This window comes from Choloepus didactylus, chromosome 2 (genome assembly GCF_015220235.1).
Source record: "Choloepus didactylus isolate mChoDid1 chromosome 2, mChoDid1.pri, whole genome shotgun sequence".
Classification (NCBI taxonomy): Eukaryota; Metazoa; Chordata; class Mammalia; order Pilosa; family Megalonychidae; genus Choloepus; species Choloepus didactylus.
The window spans coordinates 149,191,630-149,217,167 of NC_051308.1; the positions used below are offsets into that span (position 1 = coordinate 149,191,630).

Sequence of the window (25,538 nt, forward strand, 5' to 3'; positions counted from 1 at the left end):
TCTCCAAACCTTTCTCTCCTGTCTTTTCCTATCTGTCTGTAGCACTTCCTTTAGTATTTCCTGTAGAGGAGATCTCCTGTTCATGAACTTTCTCACTGTCTGTTTATTTGTAAATATTTTAAACTCTCCCTCATTTTTGAAGGACAATTTTGCCAGATATAGGATTCTTGGTTGGCAGTTTTTCTCTTTCAGTATCCTGAATATATCATACCACTGCTTTCTCGCCTCCATGGTTTCTGCTAGAGATCCATACATAGTCTTATCGAGCTTCCCTTGTATGAGATGGATTGCTTTTCTCTTGATGTTTTCAGAATCCTCCCTTTGTCTTTGACATTTGAAAATCTGATTAGTAAGTGTCTTGAAGTAGGTGTATTTGGATCAATTCTGTTTGGGGTACATTGCTGGTTGCCATTGCGTGTCTTGGACCTGTAATTTTATGTCTTATAAGAGTTGGGGATTTTCATGGATTATTTCTTCTATCATTCCTTCTGCCCCCTTTTCCCTTCTCTTCTCCTTCTGGGACACCTGTAACACATATATTTGTGTGCTTCATGTTGTCATTCAGTTCTCTGAGACCCTGCTCATGTTTTTCATTCTTTTTTCTACTTGTTCTTCTGTGTGTAGGATTTCAGATGCTGTCCTCTAGTTCACTAATCCTTTCTTCTGACCCTCCAAGTCTGCTGTTTTATGTCTCCATTGTGTTTTTCATCTCTTCTTTTTTGTCTTTTATTCCCATAATTTCTGCTATTTGGTTTTTCAAGCTTACATATTATTTCTTGTGGTCACCCAGTGTCTTCTTTATATCCATCATCTCCTTTGTCACATTTTCTTTCAACTCACTGATTTGATTTAGAAGATTTGTTTCAACATCTGTAATTAGTTGTTTCAACTCCTGGATCTCAGTTGAGGTGTTGTTTGTTGGCCCTATTTTCATGTTTCCTGGCGTGGCTTGTGATTTTTTGCTTTCTAGGCATCTTATTTTCTTGATTAGGTTATTCTGGAGTTTGTTTTTTCTTTTGCCTATGGTTTTCTTGTTGGTTGTCTTTGATCTCTATCTTTTCTTTGTTTCTCTTTCTGGCCAGTTGTCAGATTGTCTCTGCACCCCCCCCCCACCCAGTCTTCCTCCACAAATCAGGTGCCCACCATGTCCTGCCACAGGGATGGGAGGCAGGCACTGGGTACCCCAGCAAGTTCACTCTGTGTGGTAATGCAAATCTGCTGGCTACCAGTGATGCTGTGTTTTCCACTGACCAGCAAGACCTGGGTTTGTTTTAGAATCCTGCTTTAACAGTTGGATCTTCTGTATTTCTCAGTGAAAACAGGACTGGTGTTGTGTATAGGGCATGTAGACCAGCTCCTATGGTCCTAAGAAAGGGTCTGAAGCATCTTTTCAAAAGGGTTTCAATTGCATCTTCTGGACTGTCCAGCAGATAGCACTGTTTGGTAACTTAATTGTCCTCAGAGGCTGCTTTGCCTCTGAGCACAGGCTGTGTCTACACATGTGAGGTGAAACTGTAGGATTCCTATGCCCTCAGTTTACTGGCCAAAATCTGGCTCAATGTGGGGCTAGACACCTGTGGCATAGTACTCTCTCCACTGACCTAGTACTCCAGCCATCCCCAAGGTAAGGAAATGGCCACAGATTGCTGCTTCCCTCAAGGGTGGGGGAAGACTTTTCAAACCCAGGGCTGCAAATGCAGTCTCTGTCCACATTTTCTCAGTCTCTTTGTCCCTCACTGACTGGGCCCTGAAATAGCCTTCCCTGTCCCCTGGTTCTTCAAGTGTGTGGGGGGGAGTATGTCTCATGGCTGTGAGAGATTTTATAGGCTGTGTCCCTCATGGGAGAGGACCCATCTGCTGATTCTGTGCCTTTCCCACACTGAAACCAAGTGAGGGGTGGGGAGATAACCAGCTCGTCTGGGACAGACAATTCCTACCTGATATTTCTTCTCTTTCTTCAATTTGGCATTTGCAGAGTCCTTCTCCATTCTATATCCTCCTCTAGAGTTTCAGACAATTCAGAATTGTCCTTTTCTTTTCATTGAATCTCTGGAGAGAAGTTTTCAATTGCTGTTTACGTCACCATCTTGATGATGTCATTCTCCTTTTCATTCTCTTAACAGTGTCTTTAACAGAGCCAAAGATTTTAATTTAATAAAGTCCAGTTTATCAATTTTTTCTTTCATAGATTGTGCTTTTGATATTGTATCTAAAAACACATCACCAAACCCAAGGTCACTCAGATTTCTCCTATATTATTTTCTAGAAATTTTATAGTTTTGCATGTTACATTTAGGTCTGTGATCCATTTTGAGTTAATTTTTTGTGAATGATGTAATGTCTATATATAGAATGACTTTTTATGCTATGGATGCCCCATTGTTCCAGCACCATTGAGAAGACTGTCCCTCTCCATTGAATTGTCTTTGTTCCTTTGTCAAAGATCAAGTGGCTATATTGGTGTGAGTGTATTTCTGGATTCTCTATTCTGTTTCATCTGTTTGCCAGTTATTTCTACATTATGATGCTGTTTTGGTTACCATAACTTTATGGTTATTCTTGAAGTTGGGTAGGGTCAGTCCTCTGACTTTGTTCTTCAGTATTGTATTGGCTAATCTGTCTTTTGCCTTTCCATATAAACTTTAAAGTCAGTTTGTTAGCGTCTACAAGATAGATTACTGACATTTTGATTAGGATTGTGTTGAATCTATAGATCAACACAATCTGTAGATTTTGGTCAGAATTGTCTTCTTAATATTGACTCTTCTACCCATGAATATGGAATCTCTTTCCAGTTATTTAGACCTTTGATTTTTCTCATCAAAATTTTGTGCTTTTCCTCATTTAGATCCTGTACGTATTTTGTTAGACTAATAACTAAGTATTTCTCTCTTTTTTGGTGCTAATGTATGTGATGGCATGTTTTCTGTTTCAGATTTCAGTTTTCATTGTTGATGTATAGAAAAGCAGTTGACTTGTATGTTAACCTTGTATCCTGAGAGCTGAGGAGTTTTTTGTTGATTGTTTGGGATTTTCTGTATAGAGTCAGAAACTAGAATATAGGTTAACAGGGGTGAGGGTTGATGTAGGGAATTCTGGAGTTAATGCTAAATTGGTGCAAATTTCATTTTAGGGTGATGTAACAGTTTTAGTAATGGATGGTGGTGATGGTAGCACAACATTGGAATGTAATTAAAACTACTGAATTGATTATTTGAAAGTGATTCAAAGGGGAAATTTTAGGTTGTGTATGTGTTACCTGAATAAAATTAAAAACAAAGAAACCCATAAGTTTGTACAACACAGTGAACCCTAAAGTAAACTAGGTACTATAGTTAATAGTATATTTATAATGGTATTGTTTCCTCAGTTGTAAAAAAGGTATACCACACTAATGCAAAGTGTTAATAGGGAAAACTATACGCGTGTATATAGTTTATATGGGGGTATATGGAGACCCTATATTTCCTGCATGAATTTTCTGTAAACCAACAACTTCTCTAAGAAAAAAAAAAAAAATTACTCTGGAGGCAGATTGCTAGGTTCAGATTTTGGTCATGTCACTTACTTGCTGTGTCACCATGGATAAATTACTTCTCTGTGTCTCAGTTTGTTTTCCCTCCTTCCCTCCCTTCCTTCATTTCCTTCTTTCTTTCTCTCTAAAATGAGAGTAATAATAGGACTATTCTTTGTGGTTGTTGTGAGGAATAAATTCATTGCTCCACATAAAATATTTAGAACAATGTTTGACATAAAACTGCACTTGTTCACTGCTATTATTATCATTATCATCGTTATCATTATAAGGACATTTTGGGATTGCAAAGGAACGTATCATATTCGTCAGCCAGTAAGTGAACTTGCCTACCTGGAATACAGAGTTCATATTGGGGCGTAGTAAAAGAATGCACTGAAGAAGTCAGTTGGATTCAGATCAGGGAGTCCTTAAATTATAAGCTAAGACGTAGCTAATTATTTCTCTCACTTTGTGGAAGAGGAAACAAACTCATAGGTTATATAGTATGCCCTAAATTGCCTAAATTTTAGGTAAAAGTTCTAGCCTTTGAACTTTCTGTTCTACAAGGCTTCCATTGATGTCATTGTTTTAGAAAGATTATTTCACTAATACCCATAAGGCCTCAATAATTTAGGTAATGGCAACAGGAATGAGTGCAAAAGGGACAAATTGCAAAAATGAATGGAATTGAACTAGATAATCTTTCAGCTCCTTTCTGGCCCTAAAAGGAGTCTGTTGGCTTTCTTACCCCTCCATGGTTGGAAAGAAAATCTTTTCATCATATAATAAACTTTGTATCATTTTTATTTTCAGAATATATAATAGATGTCCTTCTTTTACGTGCTTTTCTACAGGTTTTAGATGGAGCAGGATTAGATATTGATTTCCATCTTGTCTCTCCAGAAGGCAGAATGTTAGTTTTTGAACAAAGAAAATCAGATGGAGTTCACACGTAAGTAATCTCTTCCCCTTTATTTCCTTAAGATTAATAATACCAGTAGGCTATCTGTGGGGTAGGGGAATTTAGCATATTCAATACTAAACATCGGTATTAGATGATTCCATAGGAATATTTTAAACAATCCTTGGTAGTGGGCCATCTTATAAACTAAAATGTCTTCCACTAACTTTATTTTCTTTTTGTTGTGGAGTTTTACTTCGATTCTGATTTAATTTCTTCTTTGCTTTGGTTGAATGGATGGGTGTTCCTTGGGTAGTTTGTTCAGTTATTGTGGCATTTTAAACCTGCCTTTCTGGGTAGCACAGAGCTTTCAGTTTTAACTGAAAGCTCCTATTCCAGTTATATGTGTCCTAAAATATCTTGAGCTGCTGGCTGTATAGGCTTTGCCCTTACTTTTCTTAAAACAACAGTATAATACATCATTGTGCATATGTGTGCGTAAATTGTATTTTCATCAGACATCACTCTTTTTTGATAACAAGAAAAAAAAAAGCCCAGAAAGTAAAAGATACAGCCATAGTAAACCATATAGAAAGGAAATATTTGTTATAACTCTTTGAATTCAAAGTTTGATAAAACTCATTTCACATCTCATTGATTTGTTTCCCTGTTCCATAGCCATTTCTTTAGTTAATATTGTTATTGTGTTAAAGCTAAGCTGTGAGTTTATAAGTAGTGGAAAAGTGAATATGGAGTGTCCACTGTTTGCCATAAACTGGGTTTGACATTTTATATGATATCTAAATTATTCTTTACAACCTACTAACAGATAGATGCTTTGATTCCCATTTTACATACAAGGAATCTTTACAAATAAGGAGGCTCAGAGAAATTAAATAAGTCTTCAGGGATAAACACTAATTGAGAGATTGAGGTTAGATGAACCAAAACTGTTGCTTTTATCCCATACAGTGTTTAGAACATCCCTGGCACATAGCGCTATGTAAGTGTTAGCTATTATTATAATCATTGGTCTTTGTTAACCAAAGTCCTTGGCAGGTAATTGATACTCAGTATGTATTGAATGCATGTGTGAATGAATGAAGAAAAAAATGTGTCAGTCATAATTTTTAAAGATATTCATTTAAAAGTGCTTTTAACAATGGTATTTTGCCTTTGCAGAAGTTTGAAACATCCAAAGTTTAAAATAATTGTTAACAGTATCATCATATAGTTGTGCATTCATGACCACAATCAATTATTGAACATTTTCATTACTCCAAAAAATAAAAATAGGAATAAAAATAAAAGTAAAAAGAACACTCAAAACGTCCCATACCCCACTTCCCCATATTGGTCATTTACTTTTTGTCCCCATTTTCCACTCATTTGTCCATACACTGAGTAAAGGCATTATGAGCCATAGGTTTTCACAATCACATGGTCACACCATATAAGACATATAGTTATACGCTTGTCTTTGATAATCAAGGATACTGGATTGCAGTTCAACAGTTTCAATATTTCCTTCTAACTATTCTGATAAACTAAAAACTAAAGAGGGATATCTATATAACGCATTAGAGTTACCTCCAGAATGACCCTTTAACTCCATTTGAAATCTCTCAGTCACTGAAACTTTTTTTTGTTTCATTTCCTCTTCCCCCTTTTGGTCCAGAAGGCTTTCTCAGTCACACAGTGCAAGGTCCAGGCTCATCCACAACCCACGTTGCCAGGGAGATTTACATCCCTGGGAGTCATGACCCCATAGTGGGGAGGACAGTGAGTTTACCTACAGAGTTGGCTTAGAGAGAGAGGCCACATCTGAGCAACAAAAGAGGCCCTCTGGGGGTGACACTTAGGCATAATTATGAGTAGGCTTAGCCTCTCCTTTGCAGTAACAAACTTCTTAAGGGGAAGCCCCAAGATCGAGGTCTCAGTGTGCTAAGCTGGTAGTTCCCAATGCTTGCGAGAACATCAGGAATTCCCAGCTGGGGAGATTTAATATTTCCCCATTTTTCCTCCAGTCCCTCAAGGGGGGTTTGCAAATACTTTTTATTCTCTGCCCAAATTACTCTGGGTTGTATCGTGGCTTCATGCTAACCTGTACAAACCAACATGATCTCACTCTCTAGTCAAGGTTCCATGTAATTATGGTATTTGAGTAAACTGACCATACAAGTTACATTATACAATACGCTGCAGAAAATATAGATTTTGCACCAAATAAACATCTCTTCCTTTGGTCCCACACAGAAGCCAACATTTATAACAGTAATATCATCCTCTGCCCTTTAATCTGATCTACCTCAATTTCAACCAAGTCCATTTCGTTCATATCTCCAATCGAAGTCTGATCCCCTTTTCAGCCTCTTTAACAGTTGATTCATAGGGTAATGCTGACACCCACACTGCCAAACTTTGGCTCTGAGTCCCAGGAGCCACACAGACACCGAAAGCTACAGGGACGACACACAAAACAGCTCAGAACCTCAAACTTTAGAAATAACTCTTACAATTCATGAATAGATATGACTGCTGTAAGAGCTTATAATCTAGGAACCTTTACATAAGCCTTCCCCTGATAACCCATGCTCCCAGATTCAATTCTCAGAGTTTCCCTATTATTATTAGTCTGTATTAGTGAGGTATTATAATGTTTGTCTTTTCATTTCTGGCTTATTCACTCAACCTACTGTCCTCACGGTCCATTCACCTAGTTGCATACCTCACAACTTCATTCCTTCTTGCTGCTCCCTCATGCAAAAACATTCTTGTATTTGTACTTTTAAAATCACACTCATTGACCACTCTAGGTTTCACTAAGTTATACAGTCCCAGTCTTTATCTTCCATCTTTCCTTCTTGTATCATGCATACCCCTAACCTTCCTCTTTCAACCGTGTTCAGTCATCTTTTTTCAGTGTACGTACAATATTGTGCTACCATCACACAGTATTGTGCTATCGATTTCTTTACCCTCTTTCTATCTCCTGATATCTTCATTTCTGCACTCTTCTCCAAACCTCTCTCTCCTGTTTTTTCCTATCTGTCTGTAGCACTCCCTTTAGAGGAAGTCTGTTCACAAACTCTCTCAGTGTCTGTTTATCTGTAAATATTTTAAACTCTCCCTCATTTTTGAAGGACAGTTTGCCAGATATAGAATTCTTGGTTTGCAGTTTATCTCTTTCAGTACCTTGAATACATCATACCCACTGCCTTCTCGCCTCCATGGTTTCTGCTGAGAGATGAGCACTTAGTCTTATGAAGCTTCCCTTGTATACAGTGGATTGCTTTTCTCTTACTGCTTTCAAAATTCTCTTTGTCTTTGCCATTTGAAAATCTGATTAGTAAAGGGTCTTGAAGTAAGTCTATTTGGATCAATTCTGTTTAGGGTATGCTGTGTTTCTTGGATCTATAATTTTATGTCTTTCATAAGAGTTGAGGAATTTTCATTGATTATTGCCTCAGTTATTCCTTCTGCCACTTTTCCCTTCTCTTATCCTTCTGGGACACCTATAACACTTATATTCCTGTGCTGCATGTTGTCAATTCAGTTCCTTGAGACCCTGTTCATATTTTTCCATTCTTTTCCCTATCTGTTCTTTCAGATGTTCTGTCCTCCAGCTCACTGATTCTTTCTTCCTTTCCAAGTCTGTTGTTTATCTCCTTTGTGTTTCTGTTGTGCCTTACATTCCCATAAATTCTACCATTTGTTTTTCCAAGCTTATGAATTCTTCCTTATTATCACCCAGTGTCTTCTTTATATCTGTCATCTCTTTTGTCACTTTCTCTCTCAACTTGCTGATTTGATTTAAAGGTTTGTTTCAACATCTATAGTTAGTTGTTGCAAGTCCTGAATCTCAGTTGAAGTGTTAGTTTCTTCCTTTGACTGGGCCATGTCTTCCAATTTCCTGATGTGGTTTGTGATTTGTTGCTGTCTAGGCATCTGATTTTCTTGATTGGTTTATTCTGGAGGTTGTTTTCTCTCTTTGGCCTAGGTTTTCTTGTTGATTGTCTTTGATCTCTATCTTTTCTTTGTTTCACTCCCTGCCAGTAGTCAGATTGTCTCTGCCTCCCAGTCTTCCCCCCAAAATAGGCACCCACCATGTCCTGCCACAGGGATGGGAGGTAGGCACTCAGCTCCCCAGCAAGTTCACTGTGTGTGGTAATACAAATCTGCTGGCCTCCAGTGGTGTTCTATTTTCCACTGGCTGACAAGACCTGGGTTTGTTTTGGAGCCCCGCTTTAACAGTTTGGGTCTTCCCTGTTTCTCAGCCAAAACAGGACCAGGTTTCTGTACAGAGCATGTAGACCAGCTACTGTGCTCCTAAGAAAGGGTCTGAAGCATCTTTTAAAAAGTATTTTACTTCCCTTGCACTTTCTGGGCTGTCCAGCAGATGATACTCTTCGGTAACTTAATCGTCCTCAGAGGCTGCTTTGCCTCCGAGCACAGGCTTTGTATGACCCAGTGACGCTGAAACTGCAGGATTCCTGTGCTCTCACTTTGCTGGCCAAAATCTGGCTCAATGTGGGTCTCCACCGGTGGGAAAGTACTCCCTCAGTCGACCCAGTACTCTAGCTGTCTCCAAGGCAAGAAACGGCTGCTGGTTGCTGTTTCCCTCAAGTGTGGGGAAGGACTTTCAGACCCAGGGCTGGAAACAGTCTCTGTCCACATTTTCTCAGTCTCTTTGTCCCTCACTGATCTAGGCCTTGAAATGTCCTCCCCTGTCCACTGGGTCTTCAACCAGTGTGTGTATTTTTCACTGCTGTGAGAGATTTTAGAATCTATGCTCCTGGTGGCAGGTTCCAGTCTGCTATTTCTGTGCCTCTCCCACACGGAGACTGAGTGAGAGGGAGGTGAGAGGACCAGCTTGTCTGGGACGGAAGATTCCTACCTGATATTTCTTCTCTTTATTAGATTCGATATTTACAGGGTCTTTCTCTAGTCTCTATCCTCCTCCAGAGTTTCAAACAATTCAGAGTTGTCCTTTTTTTGTTGAATCTCTGGAGAGAAGTTTTCAGTAGCTGTTTACGTAGCCATGTTGAGGATGTACTCCTCCATGTAAACTATTAATAAATAAAATAGAGAAATAGCAATTTTAAGAATCAGTTAGGTTGTGATACTTGAAGTAAACTATGCTTTCTCCTTGATAGCTATATGAACAATAAGAACTAAAAATATAGTTGATATTTTAATTTTAGAATATAAATTATATATAGAATTTCCTTTAATTTTTATTTCTCTCCAATTTCTGCTTTTTTATATAGAAATTAAAATAAACTGTAAGTGGGGGGAGTATATTATTGCTTTCTTGGGTGGAGTTACCTTACCTCTTATTAAATCATTAGGGAAGAGTATTGACTCATAACTTTATTGGGTTTTTTTTTAATATTCCAGGCCACTCTTCTAAGTAATATATATATATATAAAATTTAAATATATATATTGCTTTTTTTTTTATGCTTCACCACAACCCTTTAAGGTATATGATATTATTATGATTATTTTACTGATGACAGAACCAAGGCAAAGAGCAGTAAGTTGTTGAAGGTTATATAGCTAATGAACAGAGAAGCCAGGGTCCAAAACCAAGCCATCCTATGCTTGCCCAAATTTACAAATCCAATTTCTAAAAATTAGATTTAAGCAAAACTATTATCTTTAGTTGTATCAATGTTTTAAAGGCAACTAAAATCTCAGTTGTGGTACTGAAATAGGTTTTTTTTTTCCTTCTTATTTTGAATCTTTGAAATAAACCAGTGTCATTCTACAAGCCAGGGTTAGTAAAATCTCATTTGTAGTAATAAAATTCCTTTCTACTAAAAGTAGTCAGCACAAATTTAAAAGAAATTGATATAGGAATGGCTGTAAAGTAGTACATCTTTGTTTTTTTGCAAATATGCTGAAGCTCATATAGCTGAGTCATTGTTTCTCTAGCTTTTTCATTTTCACTCCCCTCTGGAGCCCTTTTAGACATTTTTGTCATAATCAATCCCTCATGAAATTTTAATACCAAAGATATACTGTATAGCAGTTCATGTACTGTATATATATGTCTCTACTTGTGCGTGTATATATATATATACTTGTATATATATATGTATCTGTTCTTTATACATAAGAATACTAAGCACAAAGCTTACTCATTTTTTTCAATGAAGGATGAAGAATGATTAAATAAAGTTAAATTAAAAATAGAAAGGCTGTTTACATTCAAGTTAACTTTATAACTATTTTTAAGTTTTAATGTAATTTATTTGCTTACATATCATGTCAATTATATATGCAAGTTAGCTTCTTATATACATATATATTTATAGTAGTGTTATCGGTTTTAAAATCATTCAAAAATATTATTTTCCAGCAAAAGTAAAGTGATTGAAAAAATTACATTAATTTCTTAAAAATTATTTTTAGTGAACTTAACTTTTAATTTTTACTTGATATGACAAAATGTTGAATTTAACCAGCTCCTAGATAATCAGATATTGTTGACATTTTTTTCTTTTCAACTTTTGTCATAATTAATAATTAGTCGAATAACTTTTGTAGAATTAATTGATAAGATGCAAACTACTTTTATTTAATTCTCCAAGCCTAAGTCACATGCAGAAGCACTGAGGATCAAATGTAAACAGCATCCACACGGGAGCCAGTGGCATTTAATAAGCATGTACGGGCCACTTCTCACAAGATGACTTCGAAATCAGTCAGTCAAAGAGAAAGCAGTCTATTCATCATGGTTTTGTAGCACTGATCTTGAGAACATTTTGTGTATCTTCCATGCCCTTGCACTGCTTATGAGATACCCAAGAAAATCCAAGGAGAGAAATTATGTACTAATTTAGGACTAAATACTAATGTAGAATGAAGCTTTAGGGGGCCATAAACCATTGTAATATCTAAGGTGTTTTTGTCCCCACTAACCACTTTTTGCCCCTTTGTGGGCTATAACATCTTCATTGGCAATAACACCTTCACTGAGAATGCATGATCTAAGTGAATGCTGTCCTTAGGAAGAGTCACATTTAGTGGCTACATGTCGGATAGTGATGCCATTAATCAGAATATGGTAGAAAGTCACATCTGGGTCATATTACTTAATAGTCATGGTATTTTGTTTTGGTGTTTTTCCTTTTAAAATTGTTACCCTCCATATTTACCAGAGTTTGCTTCAGGCTCCTTCCAAAGGTTAAATACATCCTCAAAAGACAAAGATTCATCATGACTGAGGAGAATGCAAAGCATGCGTACAGGCCGTGAAACATGGTATTACATTACCAATTGTTTTAGAAAGATCATCTAAGAAAACCAAGTCTCATCTATGCCCGTAACAGGCTATGTGATCCTGGGCAAGTATCTTAACCTGTTTGCATCTCATTTTACCTATATTATACTTTCTTAATATGTGATGTTGAGGATTAAAAGAGATAAGTGAAACCAATATGCAAATTATGAAGGGGTATACAAGTATTGTCTGTTATTATTTGTAGTTTATATGTTAAAATCCTATCACAATATAACTTCTACAGTCAGTTTGTTCAAACACTACCCCCCCCCAAAAAAGAATCCAATCACATTGCTGAGTATAATTACTCTTATGCTGAAATAAAAATGAGTTAGAAATAGGAAAAAAACATAAAAGACATGGAGATCGGTTTAAAAATGAGAATCACATGTTGTATTCATAAGGCTATTGAAAATAATACAAGTCTCCTGAAAATTTAAGTGACCTAGTATATTAGGGATAAGTAAACTTCAGAATCACTTGGAGCAATCTTCCATAAGTAGTCACAACAAAAACACAGTTTGAACTGTGTTTTTATCTACTATGAACTATAGAAAAAAAAATTATGGAAAGTCAAGTCAGTATCATTACATGGTGATGCATTATAAATAAAGTGAATTGGTGGAAAAAACAGATACCAATGATTGGAGGGAAGCAAAATAGTAGGATCTGAAAATTTTTAACTAGACAAAATACTAATGGATATGCCCAAAAAGAAAACAATGTTCTTAAGTTAGAACAAAAGAACAGCTTAGGTTTTCTTTGCTGAACTGATTATGTGGCATTAGCAGAACATATAAGGAAGGCACATAAAGATTTGTTTGTGCAATACCAATTCCAACCCTCTTGTTACCCCCATACCTCCCTTTCAGCTTTTAGTAGCTTGGCCCTTTTGGTCCTCAGATCTCAGAGAAGATAGAAATCTGCGTGTCTTGAGAATTGTAAGTAATTGTCTTGAGATTGTAATGCCTGTTGTACCAAGGAAACAAGGCTACTAATGACTCCAGCCCAGCTCGTGAAGGGTTCACTTTGAACAAAACTTCAAGTACACACACATATGCATCCCTTTTCTCCTAATTTAACATTTTATTATCTATTTCTGTTTTTTTTAACCTCCCTGCCCTCACACATATACACTACAAGATAGTACTGAGGGCATAACCTGCTCCAGTTAGACATAGTTGCAGCATAGTTTCAGCATCCTTGACATCTGATATTTGCCCCCAAATCAACATGTTTCCGGATGAATCTGAATTTCATTGAAGATCTTGACACCACAGGTATTGCTTGGATCATGTCAGGCATGATTGCTTAATGTTATATGTCATCCAAAGGGAAATGTAGGCACAATGTTCTGAGACTAAAGGAAGTGTAAGTTAACACCCTATTTAATAAGGTTGATGAAAGTCAGGATATTAGAGAGCTGTAACAGAACTTAATGCTGGACCAAAGAGATAACAAATATTAATCCAGAGTAGCTCTGACTCTAAACCCCCATTGGTTGGGAGAGTCCCCTAATTCTAGTTGAAACTATCCTTAAGAAATTGGGTGGTAAGAAGTTCAGAATGCAGCTAGAAAAGTTTAGAAGTCAAATCATTTAATAGACTGGAAACATGGCTGGATATGTCAAAACACAATAGAAGTATCATGCAAATAAAGAAAACTTTTTCTTTTGTGGGGCAAGATAATTCATTAAATGTGCAGGTTAGGTATATTGAATTTTTATAAAAGATCCTTTGTAATTTACTCTGTGAATTTATAAAAGACTAAATATCTATCATCTGAATCAGTAGTTCTCACAGGGTAATTTTATAAACACTGTGGTATTGCAAGAGTGTTTGAGTTGGTTTTTGACCAGCTTCTTACAAGTGTTATCAGTAGTCTTTTGTGAAATAATTAACTGTATAAGAAAAACTGGCACCTCGTTGATTTATGATAAAATGTAAACCAGTTTGGCATTCATTCTTGGAAAATGGTATTTGTTTTCTTGTTGTTTGGGGCAAATAATAGTAAATGTTGTTAGCCTGTGGAATATTTTGTTCTTTTAAAAATGTCTCTACCTAAATTAACTCTGCCCAGGCCAGTTATCTTGAATGTGAGGCTAAGGAGACCAGAATCGTAAGTTCAGTTTAAGTGAGCATGGCATTTGTTCAGTAAAAGTAATGTCACTGAGAGAAGCACTCTGGTTGTTGACCACAGACCTCGTCCCTGACCTCTGTAAACTACATTATAAAGATGCTTAGTTGGTAGAAGAGGCCCGGAAGAAAGCGCTTAGCACAATGCATCACTGCTTTTGAAAACAATACAAAACTCAGTTTACAGATTAATCTCAATTGAAGGGTAGGTTAGTAGTCATATTTATGTGTGAATTGAACTCATGATAAATTACTGTTAATAATGTATAAATGTTAAAGTTCATTGTGAGTTATCATGTACCTGGGTTTTTAATCCTATCCTCTTCCAAAAATTAGATCAAGATCATTTACCGTAACTTACTGAATAAATGCTAAGTTCATCTAAGTTGCAAGTATTTGAATGTATATTTTTTCAGGTTGCCTTTTTTCCAGGAAATTATAAATTATCTTTAAATACTAAGGAAGTGAGTCCTTATATCAATAGGCATTCCAGTTATTACAAACCATGTTATTTCTTTAACCTATGTTTGTTTCTCCTTTGATCCCCAAATGGAAATACAGATAACTGAAAATATGTACTTTTTAAAATACAGGATAGAGACTGAAGTTGGTGACTACATGTTCTGCTTTGACAATACATTCAGCACCATTTCTGAGAAGGTGATTTTCTTTGAATTAATCCTGGATAATATGGGAGAACAGGAAAAAGAACAAGAAGATTGGAAGAAATATATTACTGGCACAGATATGTTGGATATGAAACTAGAAGATATCCTGGTCAGTATGGTCTTTTAATAAAATAATAATAAAAATGATTAACATCCTAAGAGCTTACAGTGGGATAGGCACTGCATTAAGCATTTTATCTGCATGATCTCATAATCCTTACTTAGCTGTATGAGGAGATTATCATCTCCATTTTTCCAATGAGGAAAGTGAGGCTTGGGGAGATTAACTAATCTCCTGGTCAGATAACCACAAAGCGGCAAACTAGAATATGAGCATAAGCTCTTAACTATAAAACTCTTAGAATGTTTACAGACAGAATATAAATATCTATAGCATTTTTGCATACAGTAGAATAAAACTGAGTAATTTGGAAATACTTAAGATGTACGGGCATTTTTCCCAAGTATAGTTTCTTTTTGTTTGTTTTTTATTTTTTTTATTTTTTACATTTTTTTATTGTGAAATATAATATGCACAGAAAAGTGATACCATTCAAAGTACAATTTAACAAGTAGAATATTTCAAAGAATGTTATGGGTTACAGTTCCACAATTTATTCCCTTATTGTGAAATATAACATATATACATAAAAATGATGACATTGAAAGTACAATTTAACAAGTAGAGAGAAAATTTCAAATAATGTTAGAGTTTACAGTTCCACAATTGCAGTTATTTCCTTCTAGCTATTCTAATACCCTAGCAACTAAAATACATACATACAATACAATACATACATACATTTATATAGATTCCGTATTGTAATCCTTTGTTAAATCCTATCTTGTCTGTTGTAACCCTTTTCTCTCATTTAATCACTTTCTCGATCTTTAGGGTTGTCTAGGCAGTGCCACCCTAACTTGTTCATATTGAAAAGGGGTGTCAACATTATGGGAAAGAGGGATGAATCTGGTTGATGTCCTTGAAGAAGCTGTTGCCTCTGGGCAGTATAGTTTTTATGACAAGAAATTGTATAACTTGACTAATTTTTTTGGAAACACTGTTTACAGACCCAGATCAGACCTAGCAGTTATTGGAAACACAGCTTCTTTGCTTAATTGCTTTATGCTTTGTTTGTTGTAAATATGCATATCGAAGGCATGTATAAGAACTTATTTGCGAATAATATTTCTGCCAGTGATAGGGAAAAAAGGTTATTAGTCTTCAGCCAAAGCTAGAAATAATCAAATGTTTAGAATTTACTTAGTGATGTTTTCATATATGCCTATATTTTAAAAATTCCCACAGAAGAAATAATTTGGTTATTGTAAGTTGAAACTTTCTAACATCTAATAATACTCTTGTAACCTAAACATTGTTCTTAATGTGTTATTTTGATAACTTGAGATTTCTTAGGAAAGCAACTATCAAATCAGCAGAAAAGACATTGTAGATCAATTGGCTTAAGAAGTGGGAGTATTACTATATACCATATGTGTAATTCCTTAGTTACTGAGCTCTCTGAGCCTCGGTTTCTTAACCTGCAAAATGGAGATAATACCTCTAGAGTTGTGGTGAGGATAAAATGTGATATAGCACATGTATATGCTTTAAATAGTGCCTTGCACACAATAAATGTTAGTTTTCTTACCTTTTCCATTGATACTACTGTTAATACAATAGAAAGGATTAAGTTTGATTCACTTGAATTTTACTATGACACCATGACATACCATGACACTGTCTAACCCATAATTTCATATGTATGTTAAACTTAGTTCAGTTTTAGAACTGAAAGAAAACTTGGCTATCTTTTGGTTCAGTTTCAACCTCCATCCTTTTCCTTTTCACTCCATATTATACAAAGGGAACCAGCCTAAAATGTAAATGATGTTCCCATAGTTTCACTCCTAGTCCAGTCTTCTTCCCTCGTATTTTTAAAATTTCAGTCACATCAATATTTCCATTAATTTTTTTCTTTTTTAAAAAGCAATTTTATTGAGATATATTCAGATACAATTCAATCCATCCAAAGTGTACATTCAGTGGCTTTTAGTATATTCACATAGTTGCACATTCCTCACCACAATAAATTTTAGAACATTTTCATTGCTCCACAAAGAAAAACCTCATAACCTTGAGTAGTTACCTTTCAATCCCTCTGTCCTTCCCCAGCCCTACATAACCACTAATCTATTTTTGTCTCTATAAATTTATTTATATTTACATTTAAATGGAATTATCCAATGTGTAGTACTTTGTGTCTGGTTTCTTTTACTTAGCATAATGTTTTTTTAAATTATTTATTTTAATTAGAGAAGTTACAGGTTTATAGAAAAGCCATATAAAAAATATAGCACTCCCATATACCCCCTATTGTTCACACTTTGCATTAGTGCAGTCTTTGTTACAGTTGATGAAATAATATTAAAATAGTACTATTAACTATAGTTCATAGTTTATATTAGGTGTAGTTTTCCCCATATATCAACCTATTAACACCTTATATTAGTGCCGTGCATTTGTTATACTTCATAAAAGAGCACTCTTATACTTTTAATATTAACCCCAGTCTGTTGAACAAAACAGGGTTCACTGTGTTATACAGTCCCATGTTTTATCTTCTAACTTTCATTCTAGTAACATACATGACTCAAAACTTCTCCTTTCAACCACATTCACATACGTAATTCAACACTGTTAATTAAATCACAGTAATGTGCTACCATCACCACCATCCATTTCCAACCCTTTACAGTCAACTTAAATAGAAACTATAAAATTAAGTAGCATCAGCTTTCCATTCTTTACTCCCAATCTATCTCCTGGTAACATATATTCTAGATTCTAACTCTACTCAGCATAATGTCCTCAAGGTTCATCAATGTTGTCACATGCACCAGAACTTCATTCCTTCTTACTGCTGAATAATATTCCATCATATATATATACCACATTTTGTTTATGCATTCATCGGTTGATGGACCCTTGGGTTGCGTCCGTCTTTTGGCAATTGTGAATAATGCTGCTATAAACATCAGTGTGCAGATACCTGTTTTATAGACCTGCTTTCAATTCTTCTGGGTATATACCTAGTAGTGGAATTGCCAGGTTATATGGTAATTCTGTATTTAGCTTCCTGAGAAACTACCAAACTATCTACCACAGCAACTGCACCATTTTACATTATCACCAGCAGTGAATAAGTGTTCCTATTTCTTCACATCCTGTCCAGTACTTGTAATTTGCCATTATTTTGCTAGCAGCCATTCTAGTAGGTGTGAAATGATGTCTTGTGGTTTTGATTTACATTTCCCTAATAACCAGTAATATTGAACATCTTTTCAAGTGCTTTTTAGCCACTTGTATATCCTTTTTGGAGAAATGTCTATTCAAAGTCTTTGGCCATTTTTAAATTGTATTTTTCTTTTTATTGTTGACTTGTAGGACTTATTTATATACTCTGGAGATTAAACCCTTATCAGATATGTGGTTTCTCCCATTGAGTAGGTTGTCTTTTCACTTTCATGACAAAGTACTTTGCATAAAAGTTTTTAATTTTGAGGAGGCCCCATTTATGTTTTTTCTTTTGTTGCTTGTGCTTGGTGTGTAAGTCTAAGAATCCATTCCCTAACACAAGACCCTGAAGATGCTTCCCTACATTTTCTTATAGGAGTTTTATGGTCCTGGCTCTTATATTTAGGTCTTTGATCCATTGTGAGTAAATTTTTGTTTATGGTATGAGGCAGGGGTCCTTTCATTCTTTTGCTTATGGATATCCAGTTCTCCCAGCACCATTTGTTGAAAAGACTGTTCTTTCCCAAATGAATGGACTTGGCAGCCTTGTCAAAAAATCAATTGGCCATAGGTGTGAGGGGTCTATTCTGAACTCTCAATTTGATTCCATTGGTCAATATATCTATCCTTTAGCCAGTACCATGCTTTTTGACCAGTGTAGCTTTGTAATATGCTTTGAAGTCAGGAAGTGTGAGTCCTCCAACTTTTTTCAGGATGTTTTTAGCTATTCAGGACCCTTTACCCTTCCAAATACTTCACTTTTCCATTTCTGCAAAGTAGGCTGTTAGAATTTCGATTTGGGATTGTGTTGAATCTGTAAATCATTGTGGGTAAAATTGACATCTTAATGATATTTAGTCTTCCAATACTGATAATGGAATGTCCTTCCATTTATTTAGGTCTTCTTTGATTTCTTTTAGCAATGTTTATTAGTTTTCTGTGTACAAGTCCTTTACATCCTTTGTTAAGTTTTTCCTAGATATTTTGATTCTTTTAGTTGCTATTATAAATGGCATTTTCTTCTTAATTTCCTCTGCGGCTTTCTCATTACTAGTATATAGAAACACTACTACATGTTGATCTTGTACCCTGCCACTTTGTTGAATTCGTTTATTATCTCTAGTAACTTTTTTGTTGATTTTTGGGGACTTTATATATATAGAATCATGTCATCTGCAAATAGTAAAGTTTATGTCTTCCTTTCCAACTTGGATGCCTTTTTCTTTTTCTTGCCTAATTGCTCTGGCTGGAACTTACAATACAATGTTGAATGACAGTGGGCATCTTGTCTTGTTCCAGATCTTAGAGGGAAGGACTGAAAGCCTTGAGTATGATGTTAGCTGTGGGTATTTCATATATGCCCTTTATCATGTTGAGGATGTTTCTCTCTTTTCCTATTTTTGAAGTATTTTTATCAAGAAAGAATGCCAGATTTTGTTAAGTGCTTTTCTGCATCAATTGAGATGGTCATGTGGTATTTCCCTTTGTTTTGTTGATGTGGTGTATTACATTAATTGGTTTACTTATGTTGAATCACCTTCCATACCAAGGATAATTCCCTCTTTATCATGGTGTATAATTATTTTGCTGTGCCATTGGATTTAATTTGCAAGTATTTTGTTGAAGATTTTTACATCTATCTTCATAAGAGAAATTGATCTGTAATTTTCTTGTACTATCTTTATCTGACTTTGGTAGGAGGGTGAAGTTGGCTTCATAGAATGAGTTAGGTCATGTTCCCTCCTTTTCAATTTTTTGGAAGAGTTTGAGCAGGATTAGTATTAATTCTTCTTGGAATCATTGGTAGAATTCACCTGTGAAGCCATTTGGACCTTGGCTTTCCTTTGTTGGGAGGTTTTGATGACTGATTCAATCTCTTTACTTGTAATTGGTCTGTTGAGATCTATTTATTCTAGAGTCAGTGTAGGTTGCTCGTGTGTTTCTAGGAATTTTTCCTTTTCATCTAGGTTGTCTAATTTTTGGGATAAAGTTGTTCATTGTGTCCTCTCATGATCCTTTTTATTTCAGTGGGGTCAGTATTAATGTCCCCCCTCTAGTTTCTCATTTATTTGCATCTTTTTTTTTATTTGTCAGTCTAGTTAATGGTTTGTCAATTTTACTGATCTTTCCAAAAGCCACCTTTGGGTTTTGTTAATGCTTTCTATTGCTTTTTGTATTCTCAATTTCATTTATTTCTGCTCTAATCTCTATTATTTCTTTCCTTCTGCTTGCTTTGGGGTTTGTTTGCTGTTCTTTTTCTAGTTCCCTCCAGGTATGCAGTTAGAGCTTTAATTTTAGCTCTTTCTTCTTTTTTAATATAAGTTTTCTAGGAAAATATTTTTAATACTAGGTTACCATAGCCTTACAAATATGTCTCTGATAAATATTACACTCGGTAGTTTTGAAGGTTTAGCAGAGGGTCTGAAATTTTGAGTATATTTTACTTAAATGAGGATTTTATGTAAGGAGACTATCCAGAAGATAATTCTAACATTTTCTTACTTTCACCATAAATACTTTAACATCATTTCAGATTTCAACTTAATTTTACCTCACATTCATATAGCCGTTATAGTTTTCAAATCACTCATCTCAAAAGGACCCTATTACAAAAGTAGTTTCCTCAAAAGATGTGTAATTTAGAATGCATGCTGAGAAACTTGTGTTATGAATGTGATTTTGGAAAATTATTTTTTGTTTTATAAATAGGCTACATGTTGGATGTATAGTCTGCTTGTCTGAGTTTGAAATATTTTCTAATTTCACTGCTACTCTGTGATGTAAAAACCTTGGGTATTTTACTAGATACCAAATTAATTGAACCAGACTAAAATTTAAAGACAAAAATATTGTAAACATGTGATATAAAAATTATCAGTTGGATTTTTAAAGCAATCATTTTCTTATGGTTATGAGGGCAAGAAAAATGATAATGCATGTAAAAAGTCCTGCTGCTGTGCATTCAAATATAATTTCCTATTATCCATTTCCATTAAGAGTAGCATGTTCCTTTGTTAAATAACTATTAAACAATAATTTAAATATATCAGAAATACTACATAACCTTGCAGAGGATCTTTAGATAATTTAAGTTGTATCTGTCACTTAATTGTAGTAGGTACCCTGTCTTAAAATTGTGCTTGGATATAAAACTAACATGATTATCTGGGTACTGTGAAGCACATTTTAATATTAACCTAAAATAACTGAGCATTCTTTTATAGTAAAATTATTTTATTTATCTCCAGGAATCCATCAATAGCATCAAGTCCAGACTAAGCAAAAGTGGTCATATCCAAACTCTGCTTAGAGCATTTGAAGCTCGTGATCGCAATATACAAGAAAGCAATTTCGATAGAGTCAATTTCTGGTCTACGGTTAATTTAGTGGTCATGGTGGTGGTGTCGGCCATTCAAGTTTATATGCTGAAGAGTCTATTTGATGATAAGAGGAAAAGTAGAACTTAAAACTCCAAAGTAAAGTACTTAACATTGAAAAACATAGGTGGAAAAATGCAATAAACTGTTACAGTCAAGGTCATTAATAATTTTTCCCAAAATATTTTCAGGCTTCATCTTGTGACACAAGTATAATTTTAACACGAAGGCAAAGTCTTTACTTTCATCTGTGCAAGTAATCGTATTGATCCAGTAGTACTTAAGTACTTTTAAGAAATATTTTTAAGAGTATAGATATAACTGAGTGAAGAAGCCATATAACTAACTGCATATTCCTGAATTGGAAAAAATTTTACAAATGTCAGAGTTGTTTTAAACAAATGAATGTTGGGCCTCAGTGCAACTCCAAACAATCTGTTTTTAAAAGGTTCTTACCCAGAAGTTTCTTTATAAATGTGGCAATTAAAAAAATTAATTGTAGTTTTCAATATGTTGTTATAAATCTTATAATTACCTAATCATGGATTACCTATATGTTTAGAAGATAAAGCTCAACTTTTCTCTACATATGCACCTCTCATATAATGTAAATAGAAGTAGCTTTAAAACAATAACATTTTTGAGATTTTTATAACCAAATACTGTATTTCAATGTAAAATATTAGTAAAAATATTAGTTTTATATATAGTTTACATTCCCCAAAGCTAACATCTTGACAGTTAAGAATGCAGTCATACTTTCCTTATTAAAATTATGACAGATTTTCTCTTTGAAGTTAAGAATATGGTCAAAGATTGCTGAGACTCCATAAGGACACAAACATTCTGTCTAGCTCTTAACTTAAAATATAAGATTTTTTTAATTAAATGTGAGAAAATAATCTTATTTTTATATTACCTGTCAACAGTATTATGTTAATTTTGACATGACTACTGACTTGTCATTTGTGCGGGAAATATTGCTAAAAAGCTGGGCCTAACATAAACATCTTATCTTCTTCGCTTGCAAAATGATCAGAAACAATAAAAAGGAGTTTAGATCAAGTTAGGAGTACCCGATCAAAATAAAGTTCACTGAAATAGAACTATAAATAAATGTCTAGAATCTGATTGGCTCATCATGATGATTCAATCTTAATATAAAGTATAGGAAATCAATTTCCAGTTAACCCTTATATATTTGGGTGTGGGGTTTTTTTTGTGTTTTTTTTTTTTACTTATTTCATACCATTTTAAATCTTTTATAAGTATTCAGGTACATATGAAACTTAAGCTGCCCTCTTAAGTTTCAGCACTGAGTATACTTATTTATTTCAATTTTTATTGTTACTTTCATAAATATCCTTTCTGATCACTATTGACGCTGAAATAAGGATGGAAAACAGCATAATCCCAAGTTATGAACACCTAATACGTGAATAACCATATGTACATAGAAGATCTCTGCCATCTTAGTTTACTAATAAGTACTAGTAATTTAGCTACATTACTTAATGTACCCTTACTCGAGTACTAGTAATTTAGCTACATCATCAGTTAAATAAATTCCTCTGCTACACTCATTTGTAATATTGTAAATGACAAAATGTATTGTGAATTAGAAACAATCAACTTATAAATTTGGGTATAGAATCCATTGATAGGTTAGTATTGCTGGAATTCTTGATAAGTGATAATGATATCCAGAGACATAGTGGTTTCATTTATACTAAGAGTGGTACAGAAAGATATATTTCCCTTCTTAGTCCCTTGGGAAAAAACAGGCCTAGAATCCCTACCCTCAGGCATTTTAAAAATAACAGTAAACACCATATATGATCAATTGATTACCTTAATTAACTAAGAATGCTTCGGGTGTCTTGTTTAACATATGCAAAATATGGGACAATATATGACCATTGCCTATGAAGAACCCTCCCTTTTCCTGCTGTTAAATTTGTAATGAGAAGCAAATTTTAGTACCATAACTAATAAAGCAGGGTACAGATATTAACTACTGCAACTTTTCTATAAAACTGTGATTATGAATTCTACCTCTTATGTATGGCTTGTTACTGTACAGTACTCTGATTCCTTACCTAACATTGAATGTTTTATCATCTACATATATGATCTGTGCCACTGATTGTAACCCTATGACTCTATAATAAAAATAATTAATGGCTTTATTTGGAAAACTTAGAAATGTTTTTCTTAAGAAAGAACTTAGGAATGTTAAGGACAATTTTATTTTTATACACACACAGTAAAAAGAATGAGATTATTTAAGAAGCGCATTACCTGTATTAACAAAAAATCAGGTAAATTTGCAAATAAAATATTTTAACATTTTTAAAAGCTTATTGTTTATCTGCTTACTGTTTTAAAAAAAAAGTCAGTATTCCGTTTCTCAATTAAAATTATGCTAAAATTAAGCAAGCTATTAATGATTACCTGATTTTGTCTTTGGTTGTTAACTGTATAAATTTTTAAAATACAGTATTTTACTAAGGCTTAGACTGTCAGTCTGATTTGCTTTTTATTAATGATGTGCAATTCTCTCATGAGAATGTCAAAAAATGGAAGGTAAATAAGTTTGAAAATATCACTGAAATAAATGACAAATTGAACTGTAATTTTGTGTCATCCTTTTAAAAAATTGTTGTCTTTAATTCAAAGAAAATTGAAAAAACCTCTAATTGTATGCCTCCCCGAATGAAAATTCCTTATCTGAAAATTTAAAAGAAACTGATTAAACATTTAATGTTTTTTCATCTTTAGTGTAATACACCATTCTTCTTCAAATTGCTTTATAGTTTTGAAACACATTAAATGAGCAATGAAATATGAATTCTGAGCTGAGTATATATATAAAATTACTATTAAGGAAAATCTTATTTATCCACCAGTCATTATAAATGCCATCTACTCCTTAAAGCCTTGATTGATCTCATCTAACTAAATGGACTCTCCCCTCCATTTGAAATCCCAGGCTCTGTACCTCATTCTACTTGAATTACTGGATATTTATTTACATACATACACATATATAATTCCTCTGTTGCCTAAACATGCATTGTACCTGAAAAGTGCTCAAAAGATCATTAGTTCTTGTGACCTATGACATTCTTTGAAATTTGCTAACTACTTGTTAAATTGTACTTTGAAAATTATCACTGTTATGTATATATATTAAGTTCACAATAAAAAATGCATTGATAAAATTTACATTGGTCCATAGAATAAAAAGGGTAAGTTGACTGAAGATCTTTTATAGCTACATATTCTAATTTCTTTATTATTTTTGATTGTCTAAAAATTTTAGAGGTATTGTTGGGAGAAAATTAGAAAGATAATCAGATTTTTTATGCCACTTTATGACCCAATGTTTAAACTAGAAAGACTGGTGTTAGAAGATTTAAAAACCCTTTAATCTCCTTGATGCAAATGGCATTCTTCTAATTAAAAATATGTGTGTGTGTGTGTGTGTGTGTGTGTGTAAAAGATGGCTTTGCAAATGCATACATAATATTATTTTCTTTGTGAGTTTCTAGAGAGATTTTTTGGTATAGTTTTAAAATTAATCTTGAGTTTACCTCCAGTTTTGGAAATTTAAATAAAACACTTCTGTGTATCAGTTCTCTAAATTTATAATTTACATATAACTATTAAAAAATAATACATTAAAAATATTGTAAAATAAAAAGTTTGGTTCATGTCACCTAAAAAAAAAAAGATCATTAGTTCTGAAAGTTTGGAATAAGCACCCAGGAAGCTTGTTTCACCCTCCCTCCACCACCCCCCACCCCTAAGAAAATGACTCATTAGTTCTGGAGTGTGACTCAGCAATCTTAATTTTTAACAAACACCATATGGGATTTGGATGTTGATTATCCTTGGACCTTTTGCTAGCTGAATGATTGTGGGAATCAGAACTCCTTTGAACCTATTCCTTCATTTCTAGAAATAATTTAAGAAACATCTTAGAATTTCATTAAAATAGCATACATGAAAGTATCACCACACTTAGAGTATATTTTTATAGTATTCCTCATTTCCTTCATAACATCTAGACAGGCCACTTCCCCACAAATTGGTAGAAATCTGTAAGCTCCTTTTCTGCTTCTGCACTCCCATCACTTTCAGTTGTCTAGGATTCTGGAAAGCTCATGGCATTAGAAACTTGGGCCATACTACACTTAATGTATGTCTGAGTGAAGGATGCAGATTAAAGACTTCAGACCTGGGATGGCAGTATATGAGAGATTACACCGACATGGACTCTGGATCCCTGCAAAATCAAGAGCATCAAAATGTGACAACTTAAGGAAAAAAAACAATGTCTGCCATT

The 25,538-nt window shown here is 34.3% G+C and overlaps 1 protein-coding gene across 1 annotated transcript in view; it reads left to right on the forward strand.

Annotated features, from left to right (window-relative positions):
- TMED5 (transmembrane p24 trafficking protein 5) overlaps nucleotides 1-24,379 on the forward strand; it is a 34,141-nt gene extending 9,762 nt beyond the window's left edge. The window contains exons 2-4 of the mRNA XM_037826620.1: nucleotides 4,372-4,469; nucleotides 14,438-14,621; nucleotides 21,059-24,379. Of these exons, the coding sequence (XP_037682548.1) occupies nucleotides 4,372-4,469; nucleotides 14,438-14,621; nucleotides 21,059-21,277 (501 nt within the window). The 3' untranslated portion in view covers nucleotides 21,278-24,379. The remainder of the gene's footprint in view (nucleotides 1-4,371; nucleotides 4,470-14,437; nucleotides 14,622-21,058) is intronic.
- Nucleotides 24,380-25,538: the final 1,159 nt, after the last annotated feature.